This window comes from Phyllobates terribilis, unplaced genomic scaffold (genome assembly GCF_046119375.1).
Source record: "Phyllobates terribilis strain yellow unplaced genomic scaffold, ASM4611937v1 Scaffold_1__5_contigs__length_1240528914, whole genome shotgun sequence".
Lineage (NCBI taxonomy): Eukaryota > Metazoa > Chordata > Amphibia > Anura > Dendrobatidae > Phyllobates > Phyllobates terribilis.
This window is the reverse complement of record NW_027362761.1, coordinates 6,141,498-6,164,383: the sequence shown is the minus strand read 5'-3', so window position 1 is coordinate 6,164,383 and position 22,886 is coordinate 6,141,498. Positions and strand designations below refer to the sequence as shown.

The 22,886-nt window shown below is 44.7% G+C and overlaps 1 protein-coding gene across 1 annotated transcript in view; it reads right to left on the bottom strand.

Moving 5' to 3' along the window:
- LONP1 (lon peptidase 1, mitochondrial) overlaps positions 1–22,886 on the bottom strand; it is a 213,826-nt gene that overhangs the window by 175,708 nt on the left and 15,232 nt on the right. Inside the window, exons 3-7 of the mRNA XM_073653197.1 lie at positions 21,324–21,443; positions 18,253–18,472; positions 18,080–18,141; positions 17,827–17,956; positions 17,608–17,691 (exon numbers count right to left, since the gene is read on the bottom strand). Of these exons, the coding sequence (XP_073509298.1) occupies positions 17,608–17,691; positions 17,827–17,956; positions 18,080–18,141; positions 18,253–18,472; positions 21,324–21,443 (616 nt within the window). The remainder of the gene's footprint in view (positions 1–17,607; positions 17,692–17,826; positions 17,957–18,079; positions 18,142–18,252; positions 18,473–21,323; positions 21,444–22,886) is intronic.

Below are 22,886 nucleotides of genomic sequence, written 5' to 3'. Positions count from 1 at the left end.
ATGCCCTTAAAGAAATATGTCACACAAAATAGTTAATAAATAACATTTCCCACATGTCTACTTTACATCAGCACAATTTTGGAACCAAAAGTTTTGTTTTTGTTAGGAAGTTATAAGGGTTAAAAGTTGACCAGTGATTTCTAATTTTTCCAACAAAATTTACAAAGCCATTTTTTTAGGGACCACATCACATTTGAAGCGACTTTGAGGGGTCTTTATGACAGAAAATACCCAAAAGTGACACCATTCTAAAAACTGCACCCCTCAAGGTGCTCAAAACCACATTCAAGAAGTTTATTAACCCTTCAGGTGCTTCACAGGAATTTTTGGAATGTGGAAGAAAAAAAATGAACATTTAACTTTTTTCACAAAAATGTTACTTTAGACCCCAATTCTTTTATTTTTTGCAAGGATAACAGGAAAAAAGGACCCCAAAATTTGCAACTTCTCCTGAGCACGCCAATACCCCATATGTAGGGGAAAACCACTATTTGGGTACACTGCAGGGTTCAGAAGGGAAGGAGCACCATTTGAGTTTTTGAATGTAAAATTTGCTTGAATAATTAGCGGACGCCATGTAGATCTTGGGGAGCCCCTGATGTGCCTAAACAGTGGAAACCCCCCACAAGTGACACCATTTTGGAAACTAGACCCCTCAGGGAACTAATCTAGAACTCCTACCTGAGTACCCATTTGCATAGGGTACTCAGGTATGCACCATGCATCGCGGGTGCTCAAGTGACATGCTCGAGTCCCCGCCCCGCATGTTTCACGATTGTTAGACACCCAAAAAAAAAACATGTGGGAATCGCTTGTGCATGGCAGGCAATCCCCGCAAGGATTTTTTGGCCACAAAGCATATGGGGCGGAGACTAGAGCATATCACTCGAGCACCTGCGATACTCAGTGCATACCCGAGCTCCCGAAGCAAAGTCAAGTAGCGAGCACTTGCGCTCAACACTAGTCACCATATCGTCATCTTTTTTTTTTTTTTTTTCCCTTTACTTTTGAAAAAAATCTCAACCCTAAGCCGAGAGTTAATTTTTTACACCTTTCCTCGTGAGGTATAAGTGATTAGACGACTTTACTCTTTTGGTCGGTGCGATTACAGTGATACCAGATTCATATGGGGTTTTTATGAATGACAGCTGTCACACACTAAAAGACGCTTTTTTTTTTTTTTTGCAAAGACTAGTTTTTGCATTGCCATATTTAGAGAGCTATAATTTTTCCATATTTTGGCCGACAGAGTCATGTGACGGCTTGTTTTATGCGGGACAAGCTGACATATTTATTGGTACCATTTTCAGGCACGTGAAATTTTTTGATCACTTTCTATTACGATTTTTGGGAGGCAGAATAAACAACAATTCAGGAATAGTTTTTTGGGGTTTTTTTTATGCCGTTCCACGTGTGGTAAAATTGATAAAGTAGCTTTATTCTTCGGGTCAGTACGTTTACAGCGGTACCACATTTATATAATTTTTTTATGCTTTGGCGCTTTTACACAATAAAAGCTATTTTATAGAAAAAATATTTATTTTGCATCGCTTTATTCTGAGAGCTATAACTTTTTTATTCTTCGGCTGATGGAGCTGTATGGTGGCTTCTTTTTTGGGGGACAAGATTGACGTTTTCAGTGGTACCATTTTTACCTACAATTTTCTTTTTGATCACGCTTTATTCCATTTTTTGTTTGGCGGTATGATAAAGCATCGTTTTTTGCTTTGTTTTTTATTATTTTTTTTACCGTGTTCACTAAAGGCAGGGCTATATTTAAGTGATAAATTTACAGTAGGACACATTTTTCTCAGCTAAAAGTCTAGACCCTTTGATCAGGAATAGGACATTTATAGGACATTAAATATAAAATTTCCATACAATCCATAAATTATGGCCAGGAGACCTATGGTCACCAGGCACAAACTAGCTCCAACCGTAGGATAACACCAAAAAAAAGGGAGAGATCCCTTAGATCAGGAATAGGACATTTCATAACTTTCCCAAATTCTTATTAAAAAATATTGCCCACAAACTGCATTGAACTACTGTACCCAATTTATTATATATTTTAGGAGTCGGAGTCGGTCCATTTTATACAGACTCCAACTCCACCAAAATGCGCACCGACTGACTACACAGCCCTGACTAAAGGGGTTAACTAGTGAAATAGTTTTATAGGTCAGGTCATTCTGGACGCGGCAATACCAAATATGGGTACTTTTATTGTTTTGGGTTTTGTTTTTTTTTCAGAATAATATTTATTCATGGGTATAATATATTTTTATTTTTTGGGGGGATTATTTTTTATTCAGATTTTCACTTTTTTTTTTCTTCTTTCTTCACTTTGATACTTTAACTTTTACACTTTGTCCCACTATGGGACTAATTTTTTTTGTACCCAGATCGCTTGCATAGCTTAAAAATGCTGCAGCAGCATCTCTATGCTATGCAGGCTGCAGCCCTGTGCACACAAGTTAGGTAGACCACACACTGAGCACAGTCTACTTAACTTCCTGCTGTCTTGTGACCTGGATGTCGTCATGACGACATTGGGTCACCATGACAACCACCGAGACGCCGCACAAACAGCGCGGGACGACAGAGAGGAGGTAAGTATCGGCGCTTACCTCCCCCCTTGCCACCGGAATGCTGTGATAGACTTCGATCGCAGCATTTTGGGGGGTTAATGTGCCAGGAGTGGTGCGGGACCGCTCCTGGCACATTGTCACAGCTGACACCCGGCGGCGATTGCCCACACGCCTTGTGTGTGGGCGCGATCGCATTCTGCGTAATAGTACGTCCCTGGCCCAATAAGCCCAGGGCACAAGGATGTACTATTACCACAAGTGTCAGAAAGGGGTTAATGTTAGCAAATGCACACAGGAACAAAGACCTTAATTTTTGGAGACATATCCTGTGGTCTGATGAAACTAAAATTGAAGTTTTTGGACATACTGACCATCGTTACGTTTGTAGGAAAAAGGGAGAAGCTTGGAAGCCTAAGAACACCATCCCAACTGGGAAACACAGGGGTGGCAGCATTATGTTGTGAGGTTGTTTTGCTGCAGGAGGGACTGGTGCACTTCACAAAATAGAAGGCATCATGAGAAAAGAAGTAAAGCTTGGGCGGAAATGGGTCTTCCAAATGGACAATGACCAGAAGGATACTGCCAAAATAGTAACAAAGTGGCTTAAGGATAACAAAGTCAATATTTTGGAGTGGCCATCACAAAGCCCTGAAAAGGCAGGTGCGAGCAAGGCAACCTACAAACCTGGATCAGTTACACCAGTTTTGTCAGGAGGAATGGGCTCAAATTCCGACCAACTATTTTGAGAAGCTTGTGGAAGGATATCCCAAAAGTTTGACCCAAGTCATTCAGTTTAAGGGCAATGGCACCAAATACTAATGAAATGTACACTGCTCAAAAAATTAAAGGGAACACTGAAATAACACATCCTAGATCTGAATGAATGAAATATTCTCATTGAATACTTTGTTCTGTACAAAGTTGAATGTGCTGACAACAAAATCACACAAAAATCATCAATGGAAATCAAATTAATTCACCAATGGAGGCCTGGATTTGGAGTAACCCCCAAAATTAAAGTGGAAAAACACACTACAGGCTGATCCAACTTTGATGTAATGTCCTTAAAACAAGTCAAAATGAGGCTCAGTATTGTGTGTGGCCTCCACGTGCCTGTATGACTTCCCTACAATGCCTGGGCACGCTCCTGATAAGGTTGCGGATAGCCTCCTGTGGGATCTCCTCCCAGACCTGGACTAAAGCATCCGTCAACTCCTGGACAGTCTGTGGTGCAACGCGACGTTGGTGGATGGAGCGAGACATGATGTACCAGATGTGCTCAATGGGATTCAGGTTTGGGGAACGGGCGGGCCAGTCCATAGCTTCAATGTCTTCATCTTGCAGGAACTGCTGACACACTCCAGCCACATGAGGTCTGGCATTGTCCTGCATTAGGAGGAACCCAGGGCCAACCGCACCAGCATATGGTCTCACAAGGGGTCTGAGGATCTCATCTCGGTACCTAATGGCAGTCAGGCTACCTCTGGCGAGCACATGGAGGGCTGTGTGGCCCTCCAAAGAAATGCCACTCCACACCATTACTGACCCACTGCCAAACCGGTCATGCTGAAGGATTTTGCAGGCAGCAGATCGCTATACATGGCGTCTCCAGAGTCTGTCATGTTTGTCACATGTGCCCAGTGTAAACCTGCTTTCATCTGTGAAGAGCACAGGGCGCCAGTGGCGACTTTGCCAATCCTGGTGTTCTGTGGCAAATGCCAAGCGTCCTGCACGGTGTTGGGCTGTGAGCACAACCCCCATCTGTGGACGTCGGGCCCTCACACCACCCTCATGGAGTCGGTTTCTAACAGTTTGTGCAGACACATGCACATTTGTGGCCTGCTGGAGGTCATTCTGAAGGGCTCTGGCAGTGCTCCTCCTGTTCCTCCTTGTACAAAGGCGGAGGTAGCGGTCCTGCTGCTGGGTTGTTGCCCTTTTACGGCCCCCTCCACGTCTCCTGGTATACTGGCCTGTCTACTGGTAGTGCCTCCTGCCTCTGGACACTACGCTGACAGACACAGCAAACCTTCTTGCCACAGCTCGCATTGATGTGCCATCCTGGATGAGCTGCACTACCTGAGCAACTTCTGTGGGTTGTAGAGTCCGTCTCATGCTACAACGAGTGTGAAAGCACAACAAACATTCAAAAGTGACCAAAACATCAGCCAGAAAGCATTGGTACTGAGATGTGGTCTGTGGTCCCCACCTGAACAACCACTCCTTTATTGAGTGTGTCTTGATAATTGCCAATAATTTCCATCTATTGTCTATTCCATTTGCACAACAGCATGTGAAATTGATTGTCAATCAGTGTTGCTTCCTAAGTGGACAGTTTGATTTCACAGAAGTTTCATTTACTTGGAGTTATATTCTGTTGTTTAAGTGTTCCCTTTATTTTTTTGAGCAGTGTATGTAAACTTTTGACTTTGCAGTAAGTAATGAAAATGCCTTAAAACATTCTCTCTCATTCTGGCATTTGGCAAATATTAAAAATTATGGTAATCTTAACGGACCTAAAATGGGAAAGGTTTTTTCGGATTTCATGTTAGATATTGAGAAAAAAAATGCATGTGTCTTTTTATATAGTGTAAACTTCTGGTTTCAACCATTGGTATAAGGCGGAGCTGAACTTAATGAAAAAAGTTACTTTATGGTGAAGACTTAAAAAAAATAAATAAATAGTCAGCTTTTTCCTTTCATGTCACAGGAGGACACAGGCACCTTGGTATAGTCAAGAGCAGTCCCCAGTGGATGAAACTGCAGCAGAGTTAGTAAGGCCAACTAAACCACTCTGTTCTACAACAGCCTGCAACCAAAAGAATCAGACAATGAGATATTGCAAGCCCTTTAAAACTTAGTGAAGGTGGAAAGAAAAATCCAGGTTGAAGCCTGTCACACCTGGATATTAGGAGCAAAATGTTACACAACCCAGTATGCCTTCACTGCTCTGGCAAGTTGGGCTGTGACACAAAAGGGAGCTCCCTGCCCTTAACACAGAACGAGAGCCAAATGAATCCATGGGCAATCGTACCCTTGGAAGCCAGCAGGTCCTCTGGAACAATGTAAAGGAGTTTGGATGGCAGAAGTAGAAGGAAAGACTGATTCCTGGGGACCAGGCAATATCAAGATTGTAGTTAAGCTTTCCACAAGATAAGAAGGACAAAATTGGCAAGGAGAAAAGAGGTAACCATCTTTGTCATGAAGGAGAGAACTGGATATATTTTCCACCACGACAGAGTGGTGCTAAGTGAAAGAAAGTGATTTGAGAGAACTGCTAGTTTGGAGACCCTCAAAATGTAGGCGATTGTCACAGGCAAAACAACCTTCCAAGTCAGCAGAGAGAAATCTGTATTGTTCAAATGGAGAGGATTGTGTTGATGTCCAGATTCAGGTTCTGCAGAGATACAGGATTTTTGTACAGAGGTTTAGAATGGGCATCCCTTGCCCCTGCACAATAAAATGGATGTCAGACTTAGAGCCAATGTAAGCATAGACAGGGCAGAAACCACCTTTTTTATTGAATTTAGGACCAATGCAAGTTCTGAGCACTCTGGACAAAAGCCTGGATATGAGAAAACGCTTTGGATGAAGTCTTCTTGCAGGTAGCAATGGAAATATGATTTGCAAGTCCAACGCTAGATGCAAATGAGGATGATTTCCTTGCATTTATCATGGTTGAAATTATATGCCTTGCTAGTAGGGATACCACCTCCAAAAACCATGCTTGTTGGGGCTAATCTGTTAATATTTGCATGCATCAGGATCCTGAATCTGGATTCCATCAAGCTCCCAAGTTACAATTGTCTAAATTGACAAAGTGTGATGTGACATATCATTGAAATCTGTATTTTAACCCCTACCTTATGCCGTTCTCAGATTGCATAGCAAAAACCTTCTGACATATTCCCTTTAAGTCCATTTAAGTGATGAACTCCACTTGATTCAATGAGATGATCAAAAATCTTAGGAATGCCATGCAGATGTGATGGACAAGGAGATATTTGTTAAGATGCAAGAATCCCAGTATGAGGCAAACTATCCATCTATGCTAGTGTACTACAAAAGTTTGGAATAGAAATCCTGCAACATCTAACCTATTACATTATATACTCTAAAAGACGAACTGGCAAAAGATTTGATGGAGACTGCATGAATAGGGTAGTCATCCTGGCTAAACAAGACTGAATGAACCACTTTCAGGGCACTTGGACCATTAGATTATCCATCTTGATAATGAGTACATATAAACCATTTGTCTGGATTTTTCATATAAACCTTATGTGACTGCTTAGGCTAAGTGCCCACGATGCAGAAATGCTGCAGATTTTTTCCGCATCTCCCTGGCAGGAAAAACGCATGGTAGAAGTGTTTGTCAAGCATTTTCACATGCATTTCTGCATGCGGGTTATCAAGCCATTTTCCAGGCGATTTTATCATCACTTGGAAAGTGCTTGACAACTTGGTCACACTATATAAATCCACGCAACCGGCATGGATTTATATAGTGTGACCAAGTAATAGTTAAAAAAAAAAAAAAAAAAAGAATAAGAATGGTAAAAAATAAAGATTATACTTACCTTCCGATGTCCCCCGGTATTTTCTCTGCTGCGTCCGGTGTGTTGTATGGGTCGCAGTGGTGTGAAGGACCTGTGATGACATCATTGAGTCATGTGACAGGTCACGCGACCGCCGACGTCAGCGGTCGCGTGACCTGTCACATGACTCAATGATGTCATTGCAGATCCTTCACACCACCGCGACCCATACAACACACCCGACGCAGCAGAGAAAATACCGGGGACCATCAGAAGGTAAGTATAATCTTTATTTTTTATATTAAATTCTTTTTTTTTAACAGGTTCTATTGTACCTGAGTCTGGAGGAGTCTCCTCTTCTCCAGACCCGTGTACCATCCGCACATAGAAACGCATATTATTAGTGTTTGCAAATGTGCTGGCACGTATAATATGCGTTTCAATGCAAGTCAATGGCGGCAATTATGCTGCGTGTCTGCAAAATTAAAGGACATGCTGCGTATTTTTCCGCAATGATAATCCGCAGCGTAAATTTCCGCATGAGCACAGCACATACGGATCATCATTGGGGACCATGGGGCACGTATTACCAAGAGTTTTTTAAGCGTTTTCGCTGCGGAAATTCCGCAGCAAAAATGCTTGAAAAATGCATAGTGGGCATGCAGCCTTAGGGAGGTGAAAGAAAATATTTCCTGGCTAGAGGAAGCCTTTAAACCTTTAATCTGGACAGTAAGTGTTTTGATAACACGACATGGACCATTTGGCATCTGGAATCAGCACGGTGGCTCAGTGGTTAGCACTGCAGCCTTGCAGTGCTGGAGTCATGGGTTCGAATCCCACCAAGGATAACATTTGCAAGGAGTTTGTATGTTCTCCCCGTGTTTGTGTGGGTTTCCTCCCACATTCCATACAGATTGTGAGCCCCAAAGGGGACAGTGCCAATATTGTCTTCAAAGAGCTGTGGAATTAATGGCGCTATATAAGTGAGTAAAATAAATTAAAAAAAATTAGACTTAGATGCCAATCAGCCTCAGTAAGAGCAGAGGTGGACTCAATGTAAACCTCTGTAGGTGGGGGAGTGAAAAACATGCTCAGAAAACCTGTTATGGAATGGGAGACCTTGGTAACATCACAGACAGCCAGAGAACACATTTTAGTTTGACAGTGTCTGAATGAAGCATGTCCTGGCTTGGAGTGGCTTGGAGGGATGTCTGGGACTAAAGTGCATCAGACTGACCACAATGGCATTTAGGGTTGCATTCTATGCAAGGAAAATAAGTAGCCATAGAGTTCAATGACCAAGATTCACTTAGAAGGATCATACAGGCTACATTAGACAGAAAAAGGAGTAAGCAACTTTGCTTCAACTCAAGTAATTACAAGTAAAACAGCTACTCCTCTCTGAAAATAGTTTTAGGCTGTGTGAACACGATGCAGATTTACTGCATTTCCGCCAGAGAAACTCATTAAAATCGCTTGTTAAGGTGTCTGCCATGTTCCCCAATGATGATCCGCATGTGCTGTGCACATGCTGCGGAAATTTCTGCTGCGTATTATCATTGCGGAAAAATCCGCAGCACAATCGCGCCCATTGACTTGCATTGAACCGCATAACATCCGCATGCATACATGCGGTTCAATGCGCGGATGGTACCCGGGTTGGGAGAAGGAGACTCTCCTCCAACCCGGGTACCATCATACCTGCAAGTTAAAAAAGAACTAAAGTAAAAAATAAAAAAAAATATTCATACTCACCTCTCCGGCGGCCCCTAGTCTCCTCCGGGCAACGATCCTCTCTCCTCTAACTTTTTTTAAAATTTTTTTTAATTTTTTATTTTTTTTAGTAAGGAGTTTGCAAGCAGAACTTTCTGGTCACACAATATAAATCCATGCCAGTTGCATGGATTTATATTGTGTGACCAACTTGTCGAGTACTTTCCAAGTGATGCTCAAAATCGCTTGGAAAAGCACATGCATAAATGCATGTAAAAACACTTAGAAAACGCTTTGCCCTGGCAGAAAAAATGCATGTACAATCTGCATGAGTTTTTTCTGCCAGGGAAAGGAAAAAATGCTATGGAAATTTCTGCTTGCAATGTGCATCGTAGGCACATAGCCTTAAAGAAGTTGTTCACTACTTTACCATTGATGCCTTATCCGTAGGAGAGGGCATCAATGTTTGATCAGCTGCTATCAGTGCCGATGGCAGCGGGCGCTGGCCGGAAGTACTTACTTGCGGTGCTTGGCATCAACGGAAAAGTAGTGGACAACTTATTTAAGTGTTTGAAACAAAACATAAAAAAATTTACATAACTGTTATCATTGTGATCATACTAACCGGAACAAAAAAAGATCACTTTCACAGCGTGGTGAAAAGTGTAAAAAAAAAATTGAAGACATTGTAGCATGTTGCACGTTCTACTATGAGCAGCCTACATGGCTTAAATGTGCTAACATGGCCTGTAAAATCATTGGACTTCCATTGAGCACATCTGGGACGTCATTGGTCTACAAAACTAAAAGGGAGCTGCCAGCAGTGGATCTTGATGAATTATGTGCACACGTGAATTTACCGTGACAGAACACCCCTCAGACAACCATTAATAAGCTCACTGATAGCAGCCAAGGAGTGAGTTTCTTTGCTTGGTGCGCAGATTCAATGCTGAATAAATTAAGATGCTTTCAAAAGGAGTCTAGTCTAAGAGCAGAAAAGTAACAGCACCTCTGCACCATTCATAGCCCTTGCAGCATACCAGCATATCCATGGGATTCTATTACACAGGAATCCTCACGTTTTTAACACTGCGCTACAGTGAAGAAAGTCTATGATAAAGTCCTTGCAAGAGAAAAGAGTAGCACTCACCGGTAAATGTAAAAAACACTCCTTTATTCTTGATTTATGGTAAAAACAGACGGGCAGGGGAGCATTTGATGCACTGTTAGGACGACGACCATTTCGCGGAGGGCCCGTTGAAGCGCCGGAGCGCGAAATGGTCGTCGTCCTAACAGTGCATCAAATGCTCCCCTGCCCGTCTGTTTTTACCATAAATCAAGAATAAAGGAGTGTTTTTTACATTTACCGGTGAGTGCTACTCATTTTTCTCTCGCAAGGACTGTTTTCAAAATGTGTCGTGTTTTTTTTTTGTTTTGTTTTTTTTAAATCACGTGCATATTAGTAACAGGTTTGTCCTTTGTCCTTCATGTGATTTCCATAATTCCACCACTTTTCCTTCTTGGTGCTGGCTACAATTTCAATCTTGAGGAGTGTTGTTATCTGTAGAATGGCCTAGCTCAAGAACTGGGAACAGAAGCTTTTTAGCAAGAAATTAAATACTTAAGAACATGTGTAAAATTCTTTTTATGAATATTGATCCAGTCGATTGACAATTGGGATCAGGAGGGAAAAACCTTACCTTTAGGGCAGATTGGATCATGCATTATAGTCGTACCTATATCCCTTGCCTCTATCCTTTCTCCCATCCCTCAGTTGAAATAGATGGACATGTGCCTAATTGCTATAGTATTATAGAACTATATACAGTGGGGAAAGTTTAGTATTTGATATACTGCTGATTTTTCAAGTTTTCCCACCTACAAAGAACAGAGAGGTCTAACTTTTATCGCAGGTACACTTCACCTGTGAGAGACAATCTTAAAAAAAAAAATCCAGAAAATAAAAACTATATATGATTTTTACATAATTAATTTGCATTTTATTGCATGAAATACCGTATTTTTCGGACTATAAGACGCACTTTTTTCCTCCAAAATTTTGAAGGAATGTTGCTGGGTGTAATTATATCTATCTATCTATCTACATACATACATACATACATACATACATACATACATACATACATACATACATACATACATACATACATACATACACACACTGTGCTGGGGGGAATCGGTTGCGGCGGAGGAGCAGGGCACAGGAGGCAGCAGCCACCTGCTGCAGCCTGCAGCCTACACTGTCACCGCTGCTAAAGAAAATTAATATTCACTGCTCCCCATGCCCATAGTGCTCCCCACATTTGGCTGTACCGGCCTGAGCACTACTTTGTCTTGATGGAATACCAGAAAAGGCGACCGACAAGAGAGGGCTGCGAGTTCTGCGACCCTTCTAATAGAGGTAACAGCCACCAGAAAAACCACCTTCCAGGAAAGGAGAGAGGCTGGAATGTCCTGAATGGGTTCAAATGGAGGCTGTTGTAGGATGCTTAGGACCATATTAAGGTCCCATGGTTCCACTGGAGGGCGATAGGGGGCGCCAGGTGGGCCACCCCTTGTAGAAACGTCCTGACCTGAGGACGGCTAGCTAAGTTACGTTGGAATAGAATGGACAAGGCCGAAACTTGGCCCTTGAGAGTGCTGAGAGATAGTCCCACCTCTAGGCCAGACTGAAGAAAAGCCAAAATGACTGGCAAAGAAAAGGACATAGGAGTCAGCTGATCCTGTTCGCAGTGACGAAAAAAGGCTCTCCAAGTTCTGTGGTATATGCGCGAGGTAGCGGGTTTTCTGGCGTTAATTAGGGTCTGAATGACATTGTCGGTAAAAGCTCGCGGTCTTCAACACCGCGGCCTCAACGGCCATACCATTAAATTCAGAGAACGAGAACTCTGATGAAGAATAGGACCATGAGAGAGGAGGTCCGGACGGTCTGGTAGTTTCCAGGGGGAGTCGACAAGCAGATTTACCAGATCTGCGTACCAGACGCATCTGGGCCAATCTGGGGCTACTAGGAGAACTGGTACTCCCTCTGTTTTGACCTTTTTGATGACTCGAGGGATCAAAGGTAGAGGTGGAAAGAGATAGGGCAGTTGGAACTGAGACCATGATATGACTAGCGCGTCCTGGGCGATTGCTAGCGGATCGCGGGACCGAGCTACAAAGGACGGAACCTTGTGATTTAACCGGAACGCCATGAGGTCGACGTCCAGCGTGCCCCACCGTAAGCAGATTTGGTGAAACACCTCGGGATGGAGAGACCATTCTCCTGAGGCAAGGCCCTGCCAACTGAGAAAGTCGGCCGCCCAGTTGTCGACCCCTGGAATGTGGACTGCTGAGATTGCCGGGACCATCTTCTCGGCCCAAAGTAGCACTTTTGCCACCTCTTTTAAAACGGGCTTGCTGCGCGTTCCTCCCTGATGGTTTATGTATGCCACGGCTGTGGCATTGGACGATTGTACACGGACTGGGAACCCTGCCAGGATCTTCTGCCAGTGACGCAACGCCAGGTAAATCGCCCTTATCTCCAGAATGTTGAAGGGGAGGGAGGCTTCGTGGGGACTCCACTGGCCCTGGACCGTGTGATGTAGAAAAACTGCCCCCCAACCGATGAGACTGGCATCGGTCGTGACCACCTGCCAGCGAAGCGGAAGGAATGATCTCCCGGGTCTGAAGGAAGAAGGGCGAGACCACCAAGTTAGCGACCGTCTTACTTGACGAGGTAACTTGATGCGTCGATCTAGGGATGACGGAATCTTGTCCCAAGCCGAGAGAAGGGCTAGTTGAAGAGACCGGGTATGGAACTGGGCAAATGGAACTGCCTCCATGGCTACTACCATCTTTCCCAGGACACTCATGCATAGATGAAGAGAGTGTGGACTTGGGTCGGAAAGGATGTGGATTCCTTGTTGTAGGGAGTTTATCTTTTCCCTTGGAAGGAGGACCCAGGCACGGGTCGTGTCGAACTGCATCCCTAGGAAGGTTAAGCGTTGAGATGGGACCAGGGAGGATTTGTCCGTGTTGATCAGCCAGCCTAACCGGGAGAGAGTGTTCAAGGTGATCTGGAGACAGTACCTGAACGTGGGGCCTTTGATTAACAGGTCGTCGAGATAGGGGATGATTACAATTCCCCTTGTTCGAAGAATGGCCATAACTGTCGCCATCACCTTCGTGAAAACCCTCGGGGCTGTGGCGAGGCCGAAGGGGAGGGCAGTGAACTGGTAATGCGCTTTCTTGAAGGAAAAGCGTAGGATGTGACACGCAGATTGGGATGTGAAGGTATGCATCCTGAATGTCCACTGAACATAGAAATTCCCCGGCCTCCATTGAGGCGATTACCGACCTGAGGGTCTCCATCCTGAACTGTCGGATGCGTACATGTCGGTTTAGCTGTTTGAGGTCCAGAATCGGACGCAGTGAGCAGTCCTTTTTTGGGACGACGAAGAGATTTGAGTAAAAACCGGAAAACCTTTCCTGAATGGGAACCGGGACTATGACTCCTGAGCGCAGAAGAGAAGTGATGGCTTGGAGGAAACCGGGAAGCAGAGATGGTTGTGGGGGGCGGGACCTGAGAAAACGTGATCGTGGGCTGGAATTGAACTCTATTTTGTAGCCGGAAGTCACAATTTCTTTGACCCAGGCATCCTCTATTGCCGGGAGCCAAGAATCTGTGAACAGAAGGAGAGGGCCGCCCACCCTGGGAGAAGTCCCAGGTGGGAGTGACCCGTCATGTTGAGGAAAACCTGTTGGATCGTGATCGTGATCCAGAGGACTTGGAGGAGCAACTCTTTGGGCGCCAGTTAGGCGTGGGCCTAAAGGAGGGCTTACGACTGTCCCGCCGTGCTGGAGTACGGTCCTGTTGAGAGGAGGGGTTCGGTTGAGCGAACTGACGAAAGGACCGGAACTGAAGGGGGCGTCTCCTAGGAAAAGGGCGTTTGGGTCTGGGCTGGGGGAGAGAGGTGCTCTTACCCCCAGTAGTATCAGAGATGATCTGATCTAGCTTGGATCCAAACAGCCTGGAACCTTGAAAAGGAAGATTAGTTAGAGATCTTTTGGAAGCCGGGTCGGCGTTCCAGGCTTTAAGCCAAAGAATTCTACGTAAGGCAACGAGATTACTGGAAACCCCGGCTGAGCATGCAGCGGAGTCGAGGGACGCCATAAGTAGATATTATCTGCATGGCCGATTTGATCAGCTAAGTCGGCCAGATCGTCGAGGGAGGCCCCTGCTAGGATGCCCTGTCTGAGCTGTTTGGCCCATGCATACACCGCTTTTGATACCCAAGTTGAGGCGAAGGAAGGGCAAAGGGAGGTGCCCGCAGCCTCAAAGGCTGACTTAGAGAGGGCCTCAACCTGTCTATCCGTGGCATCCTTAAGGCAGGAACCATCCGGAAGAGACAGTACTGTCTTGGCGAAAAGGCGAGAGACGGGGAGATCCACAGATAGGGACTCCGTCCTTTTGCTGACAAGGTCATGGTTAAAGGGGTATAGGACGTTTAACTGTTTCTTTCCTGTAAAGCGCTTTTCTGGATGCTCCCACTGCTTTTGAAAAACGCTGTCAAATTCTGCATGGTTAGAAAAAGTGCGTGCAGGACGCTTAATCTTTTTGAAGGAAACGGAGTAGTCCCGGGAAGGGCTCTCGTCTTCTGTAACATGCGTAGTCTGATTGACAGCCGTTATAAGGCTGTCTATCATGTCCTGGAACTTGGAATACTGGTCTGAGTCAGAAACAGAGTCTGAATCTGAAGCAGAGTTAGATCCCGGGGCGACCTCCGGGGAAGAGGTGTGAGACGCAGGGAGCATCTTGGAGTCTGGAGAGCTGGAGTATGAGCTTGCGCGAGTCCGTTTCTGAGAACGTGCCGTCAGTCTGCCCCTGTGAGGAGGGGGCAGGGGTGCCTGCGAATCATCTGTGGGGACGTTCGGAGAGCTGGTGGCCGTGGATAACATAGGAAAACGTTCTGGCAAGTGTTCTAAGACCTGCACCAGAGATTGGGAAACCTTGGTGAGGTCAGAGACAGACTGTGACATAGCAACAGCCCACTCCGGAGGGGAGGGGGTTACCACGCCCTGAGCGGCGGGGGGATCTTGGGGTGCCAGCATGGCGGGAGGTTTGCAGGTCGAGCAGAAGGCCGTAGTGAGACCCGCGGGCCACTTAGTACCACAAAGAGCACAGGCGTAGTATGTGACAATGTGAGCGGAACGGACTGAGAGCTCCCTGGGTTTGGGCATATGTGCCTGGCCAGGGATACTGCAGAGGGGAGCACTGTGCGCAGGGAGGGGTGGGGACTGTGTGTCAGGACAGAGCCTACCCGATCCTGCAGAGAAGCGGTCCCGTGTCCCCCTGAAGGCTCCGAAGGTGAGGCTGGAGCGGGTCACAATAGGTGCTGACGGAGTAGTGAGTTGCGTGCAGCAGGGTGATGGAGTCGGTGCAGAGGACACAGCGTTGATGACGGAGCGTGCGAGGCTCCAATAGGCAGATGGGAAGGCGGGCGGGCTTGAGAGGCCCCACGATGATAGGTCCTCGGAAGGCACGAGGGCGTGACGGAAGCGTCACTATGCTCCTCGGCCCTGGTTGGACAAATAGGGCTAATATAGCTGTCGGAGCGGGACCGCCCACCGGACACGCCCCCCCAACGGAGAAAAGCGCGGCAGATTTGCCGCGCAGTATGAAGAACAAGAGGGAGGAAGTGGCCCAGGGAAGCGCTGTTAAGCGCCATGTTTGGAGAGGGGAGGGGGGAGGGAGGCAGGTAACGCCGGGGGACTGGGACCTGCAGCTGAAAGGCAGAGAGTACCTGTCTTAGCGGGTCCGGGAATCGTCCCTTCCTTTCTCCTTCTGAAGATGGTCTCAGGATGCCTTCCTGGATAGGGGGGGGGGGATCCTGGCTTTTCCTCCTTCCCGCACTGTCCGGTCCTGGACAGTGCAGGAGACGGTGTCAACCCCAGAACACTGGGGGAAGGTCACCCGCAGGGACCACCGTCTCCCTCCCAGGCCGCTCCGAGGAGGGGGCTGGGGTGGGGAACAGGCTAGGACTGGCCACCGAAATCACACTGAGACACCCTAAGGTGGCAGGGGATAAGTCCTGCCCAACAGGTCTGAGAGTGGGCGATGTGGGGGTAGCCACATTGCTCTCTAGGTCGCTAATGGGTTAACAGGGGACGCAGTGTGCCCTGTTAGCCTGAAGAGCTGTATCTGAAAGAGAAAAAACAAAGGTTAATAAACACAACAAGGTTGGATCTGTGAAGATCCAGGTCTACCTCCTACAGACACTAAGCTTAAAATGGTGAGCTTGGTGCCTGTAGGCGGGTGCATACTGCGGAGCAGGAGCTATTTTCCTTTTTTTGCATAGTGTCAACCTCCTAGCGACAGCAGCATACACCCATGGTCCTGTGTCCCCCAATGGAGTGTCATGGAAATTGAGTCGTCGGAGGTTTGGCTTACCGACTCCACAGCCCTATCTACAAAGAACTGACTTTATGGGAATATTTATGCCCACTGAAGCTTTCAGTTATTTTGCCTTTTTGTTTACATGACAATAAAAAGAAAACCAAATGTTCACAGCTGTAGGCATGTTCTTTACATGAACTGATGCAAACATCTATATATGTTCAGCAGTGAGAGCCTTAAGTGGTTAGAAAATTAAAGAATATATTTTATTTTCTTTACATGCGTCATTTGTATTGTGAGAAACAAGTTCCCTTTCTATTATGCGCTAAATATTTTAAAAATATTCGTAATAGTAAGCAAAGAGTTCTGTGTCCAACACAAACAAAAGTCCTATGAATCTCAATGTGTGTAAGGGTATTTGCGAAAGCCAAACATATTAACATGCATGATCCAAACCCTAGCATTCCGAGAAGTACCAATTGCTGGAGATTGTCTCAGGTGCCAGTGGTAAACAGGAGGTGGTCGCCCTCCCAGGTCAGGCCCCTCATCAAGTCCACTACTAGGTAATACAGGATTATACAAGGAGCAAAAATTCCATACCATAAGAAAGAGGAGACTGTACCTCCCAGTATCTAAATATGTCACAGAAAATCTACACAGTGGCATATTCAGCCCCTTGGCATTTTTTGTGCTTGGCTACCTCACAACCTGGAATTTCACTGTTTTTTTGAGGGTTTGCATCAGTTCATGTAAAGAACATGCCTACAAGTGTGATTATTTTGGTTTTATTTTTTTTTGTGAAGCAAATCACAAATAGAGGACAAAAAAACTGAAAACTTCATAGTGCATAATTATTCACCCCCTAAAGTCAGTACTATGTAACCGACACATATTTAGTAATAATACAATTTCATAAAACAAACCATCATACAACCACGTCATTGAAAAATGTAAAAAAAATAAAGTTATGGCTGCTAAAGGAAAAAAAAATTGTCCAGGATGCTGCTTTTGGGAGATTGGTTGAGAAAAATGTGACTAGGATAAAGAAGCCTAACATATGTAGAGCAATCCTACAGGGTATATGTCGTATTACATAGTAATGATCAGGTGTATGGCAGTCCCAGTAACACATGGACAGCTTGAATCTGCCAGGAAGGAATCAACTTCTTCTAAAGAGACTCGGGACAGATGGAGATTATATAACATATAAGATTTTACGCAGAAAGGATTGGTCATGGAATGAAAAAAAACTTGATCATCACAAGCAGGTTTGTTTTTGCACAGAATGGTATAAATGGAGGAATAGAATAACCCTTCAACGTTTGCTAAGAATCCACATTCAATATTACAGTGCTCTCTCCTTCATTACCTCACGACCCAAACGCTGCTGCAGCTTGCTGAGTTCATATTCTTTCTTCAGTAGTGACAAAGATTTGTAAAGACGCTTTGGAATCTGTAGAATAGTTTAAAACAAAAAAAGGGATTTACTTACATACAATAATATAGTTCTTTTAAAGGGAATAAAAGGTCTACACTGTTGGTCTGGACACCTACTCCTGGCCAGAATAAACATTACAGCATCACTTACATTAGTTTCTTCCAAGACATCTTGGAGCTCCTGGGAATCGGCACCAGTCAGCGCTGCACCCATGTCACTCAAATAAATTGGATTGTCTACCACTCTTTGTCCAGCCTGCATCATTTGCATGACAGACTCTCTTAAACAAAGACAGGAAAAATACACATTATACATTTAAAAAAATGTAATTAAGTGGAAGAAAACATAAGCATCTTATACATATTCCACTGTTATCTCTACTTTGTCAGGTGAACACACATACCGGTATAAAGGATTAAGCGCAATAATGTCCCGGATGGTCTTCACAATTTCAGCAGTGAGAGCCTTTAGTGGTCACAAAATTAAAGCATATGTTATTATTCATAAGCCAAAAATCCAACAACAGTAACAAAAACAAACGCATTTCCGACAGACGCATTTCCGACAGACTCTTACTTTGACCTCCTCAGTGATCTGGAATTCTTCATGTGTTACATTATCTACTTCAACCATGAGGACTTCAGAGGTCATTTTGAGATCATGCACAACTTGTTCGCCCTTTTCCTTCTCATTAACAGGTTTGCTCGCAGAGTTTCTTCTCCTTTTTTTCCCTTCGGCTTTCTCTTCAGTTTTTGACTCATCAGGCTCAACATCAAGTTGCTTATTAATATGGACCCTGAAAAAAAAAAAAAAAAAAAAAAAATGGTACGAGGTAAAAAGTGAAATAAGCTCATGTTGGATACATAACCCTTGATGAACCTATAATAGTGCTGGGTTTTGCATTCCAACATCTAGTTATTAACCTTGATAAAAGCTCTACGTATTGAATGACATTTTTAACTTCAGTTGAAAATATTTCCTAGCAAACTAAAAGCAACGGATGTGGAAAATGGAATGACGTTAACTGGACATCTTAATATCACTCAGATGGTACAGAAAACTAACTTTGGGTTCATTCTGATAATATAATATCTGACCAAAGTAATTGGCGTAACCATTTTCCATTTTTTCCTCCCCTTCTTCAAATGCCATAACTTTTTATATTTTGCGTCAATATAGCCGTATGAGAAAATTAACTTTATTCCTCCGGGCAGCAATTGGGTTTCAGTCATGGAGGTGGAGCCAGCAGGGGTTCAATGACAGCTCTGTGTATAGAGAGCAAGGGCTTTAACCGCACCTGTCAGCACTGATAGACAGCTCGCTCAGCATAAAGCCCCCGTCTCACATAGCGATATCGCTAGCGATATCGCTGCTGAGTCACGGTTTTGGTGACTCACCAGCGACCTCACCAGCGATGTCGCTGTGTGTGACACTTTGCAACGATCAGGCCCCTGCTGTGAGGTCGCTGATCGTTGCAAAGTGTCCTGGACCATTTTTTGGTCGTTGGCCTCCCGCTGGCCAGCACACATCGCTGTGTGACCAGCGGGACCAACGATCTGGCTGGTAACTATGGTAAACATCGGGTTACTAGGGGCACGCGCGCACTTAGTAACCCGCTGTTTACCATGGATACCACTCTGCTACGGTGCGCGGAGGCTCCCGCGCACCGTAGCAGAGTGGTATCCATGGTAAACAGCGGGTTACTAGGGGCACACGCGCACTTAGTAACCCGATGTTTACCATAGTTACCAGCCTGCTCCTGCTTGCAGCAGGCTGGTAACGGGAGCAGGACATCGTGGAAAGATTCTTTCCACGATATCGCTGCTCCCCTGATCGCTGGTGAGCCTGCCTGTTTGACAGCTCACCAGCGATGTATTAGCGATGCAGCAACGATCCCTGACAGGTCGTATCGTTGTCGGGATCGCTGCTGCATCGCTTAGTGTGACGGGCCCTTAGAGTATCAGTCAGGGGAGGGGTGCAGTTACAGCCGCCGCTATCTATACACAGAGCTGTGACAAACTGTGGTGGAGTCACCCCTGTGAGTGAAACTAGGACAGTGCCAGCAGGAATAAAGTTCATTTCGTCCTGAAAGTGGACGCCGGGCAGGTTCAGAACGCTATTAGCATGCAGATGAAGCTAATATCAGCAGGTTAGAGCGTTTTTTTTCATGTGACAGGTTGCCTCTAAATAGTGGAAAAAAAAAATTCTAAAATTTGCATTAAAAAAAAAACACCTTTCTTGTGTTGCCATTTTATGTAACATCTCCATTTTTCGGAATATGTGGCTGGATGAGGGCTTATTTTTTGAGCCCTGGACTGATATTTTTACTGATGCCATTTTGGGGTAGATACGATGATTTGATCACCCTTTATTGCAATGTTGTGGCAACCAAAAAAAACAAAAAAAAAAAAAAACAAATTCTGGTGTTTTGATTTTTTTTTCTCATTACATCTTTTACCGATCTGATTAATTTAGTTTATATTTTGATAGATAAGACTTTTACAAACACAGAGATACAAAATGTCTTTTTTTTTTTTTTTTAATGTGGCAAAAAGGGGATGATTTGAACTTTTTTCATATTTTTATCACTTTTCCCTAGGGGACTTGAAGCTGCAATCATCTGATTATAGTCTCTTATGAATGCCAGCTAAACACTGGCTTTCACAGGAGGATCGTAATCAAAAGCACGGGGGTCATCAGCAGACCCCCGGCCGTCATGGCAATCCATTGGCGCCCCGTGATCACATAATGGGTACGCCGATAGGCACATGGAATCAACAATGTGCCACCCCTGCCTGCATGTGTTAAATGCCGCTGTCAAAGATTGACAACGGCATTTAACAGGTTAACAGCCACAAGTGGAGCACCAATACAGCCACAGCTGTTAGAGGCACACGATGGCTGATTAAATCAGTCGTCATCGGCCGGGAAAGATGCAGGCTTGGTGTGCAAGCCTGCATCAAAGTCACGGAGCTAGCATATGATGTACCAAAAATGCCAAGGGGTTAAACGGGTGACCATATAAAGAATAGGGCATAAAAATCGTTACCAAGACAGTTCAGTCGGTTGCATATTCCCCGTTTTCACTGGCATAATCAATCAGATCACCTGATGATCAGAAGATTTATGCTTTTTCGTTGAGTTACTGGCAGAACGTTTACACCAGCCAATGATCAGGGTTCTTATGAACACTCATTGGCCAATTATTAACCCATCTAAATGAGCAGAAATTTCAAGAGTTGCTACAGTCAAATTATATCGATGACCTATCTTTACAATACGTCATCAATGTCAGATCGGTGGGTCCTGAAGCCCAATACCCCCACCGATCAGCTGCTGCTATGGGTTCCGTCAGCAGCTGCAAGTTAACATGTGAAAACTGTACTGCATACAGAGCTCCTTCAAGGTGCTGCAGATGTGCTCCTGTCCAAGAGAATACCCTGCAGCAACTGATACGGACTACATGCAGCCAGCTTCAGAGCTAATAACAGTTGGTGGGAATGCTGGGTATCTGACCCCCACTGATCCAATATTGACATTGATAATCTTGAGGATCGGTCAGCTATATCATTTGCCCAGAGATCCCCTTAAGTTAGTCATTTTACATAAACATTAAATTATAATTTGCATTTTTAAAAACTACTAACCTTCTGTGTCCCATAACAATCATACGTAGCTTGTCGTCCATATCTTGCATTTCATGGATCTGAACAAAGGTTCCTGTGTGGTAGATTTCATCGAGGCTTCCAACAGAATCAGACTCATTGCTAAACAGCACAGAAAAATTTTGAAATACATTTGTGTACAGATGACAAAAAAGGAACCCTTATCAATGCAGCAGATTTTAGGCTTCAAAGGTACCTTAAAGAGGTTGTCCATTACTATATAAAATGCCCCCAATGTATTTAAACTGTGGAGAGAAGTGTTTTAGTAATTACCTCGTGTTGTCTTTATTGCCTGTGAGTGGCGCTATTAATGGCCGCTCACAGGCATCATGTAACCCCCGGCTGCAGCAGACTCTGGCATCCGCTGATGCCAAGTTGGGCGTGGCTCAGTGAGACGCTCCGTGCTGATTGATGGGCTGTGGGTGGGGTTTCCCTCTCCTGCATTCATTGGGAAACCCTGCCCACAGCCCATCAATCAGCACGGAGCGTGTCACTGAGCCACGCCCAACTTGGCATCAGCGGATGCCAGAGTCTGCTGCAGCCGGGGGTTACATGATGCCTGTGAGCGGCCATTAATAGCGCCACTCACAGGCAATAAAGACAACACGAGGTAATTACTAAAACACTTCTCTCCACAGTTTAAATACATTGGGGGCATTTTATATAGTAATGGACAACCTCTTTAAGCATTACAGTTCAGGCAGGTGGCATGGTCATGACGCTGGTCCGAACTGAGCACTCTCCCGTGCCAGTAGCAAACCGAGAATGCACGGTTTCTGTCATTTTTCTTTAAAATAAGGCATTCATGGTTGGTATTAACCACATGTGAAAGCAAAAGTGATCACTGAATATTCATTTTCAGAGAAAAATATACAGAGAGACAAAGAGACAGAGAGAAAGACAAACATGCTTGTGCTTCGGGGTGGACCTGTAGGCAGGTCTTTTCTTGGTGCTCTGGCCTAGAGTCCCGCCTCAAAGCACAAGCATATCATTAAATAAATACTTCAAACACTGATTACACAAGAACCACAAGATGGATTTCTTCACCTCAGGTATCATTTTAATCAGTTTAACAGCCCCAACATGACACTGCCTGCCGTTTACTTAACAAAATCCTGCTGACAGGTTCTCTTTAACTGGATCTAGGCAGGAATGCCACTTTATCCCTCCTATCTCTGTGCTAGCAAAGTAACACTTAGCAATAGGTTTTCTTATCTCTCATAATAATCAGGAATGGGGCAGAAACATCACAAAAAGGGTATTAACACAATCTCTTATTATACATTTCCAATCCTTGAGTTTCTCTTGCAGTCTTTATTCATAAGCGGATTGGACAAGCCAGCCATTTTAAAGTGAATTGTTTAAGTCTTAGCTAGTTACCGATAACAGGATCTTTTGAAATCCATGACAGTACCAACCATGAGAGGGGATCAGCCCTTCAAGGACAGGAAACCTATAGGCTAAAAAAAAAAAAAAAAAAAAAAAAAAAAGCAGCACCTCTCCCTTGCATCAGTTGGATTACAGAGCACAGGAGGACCTCCAATA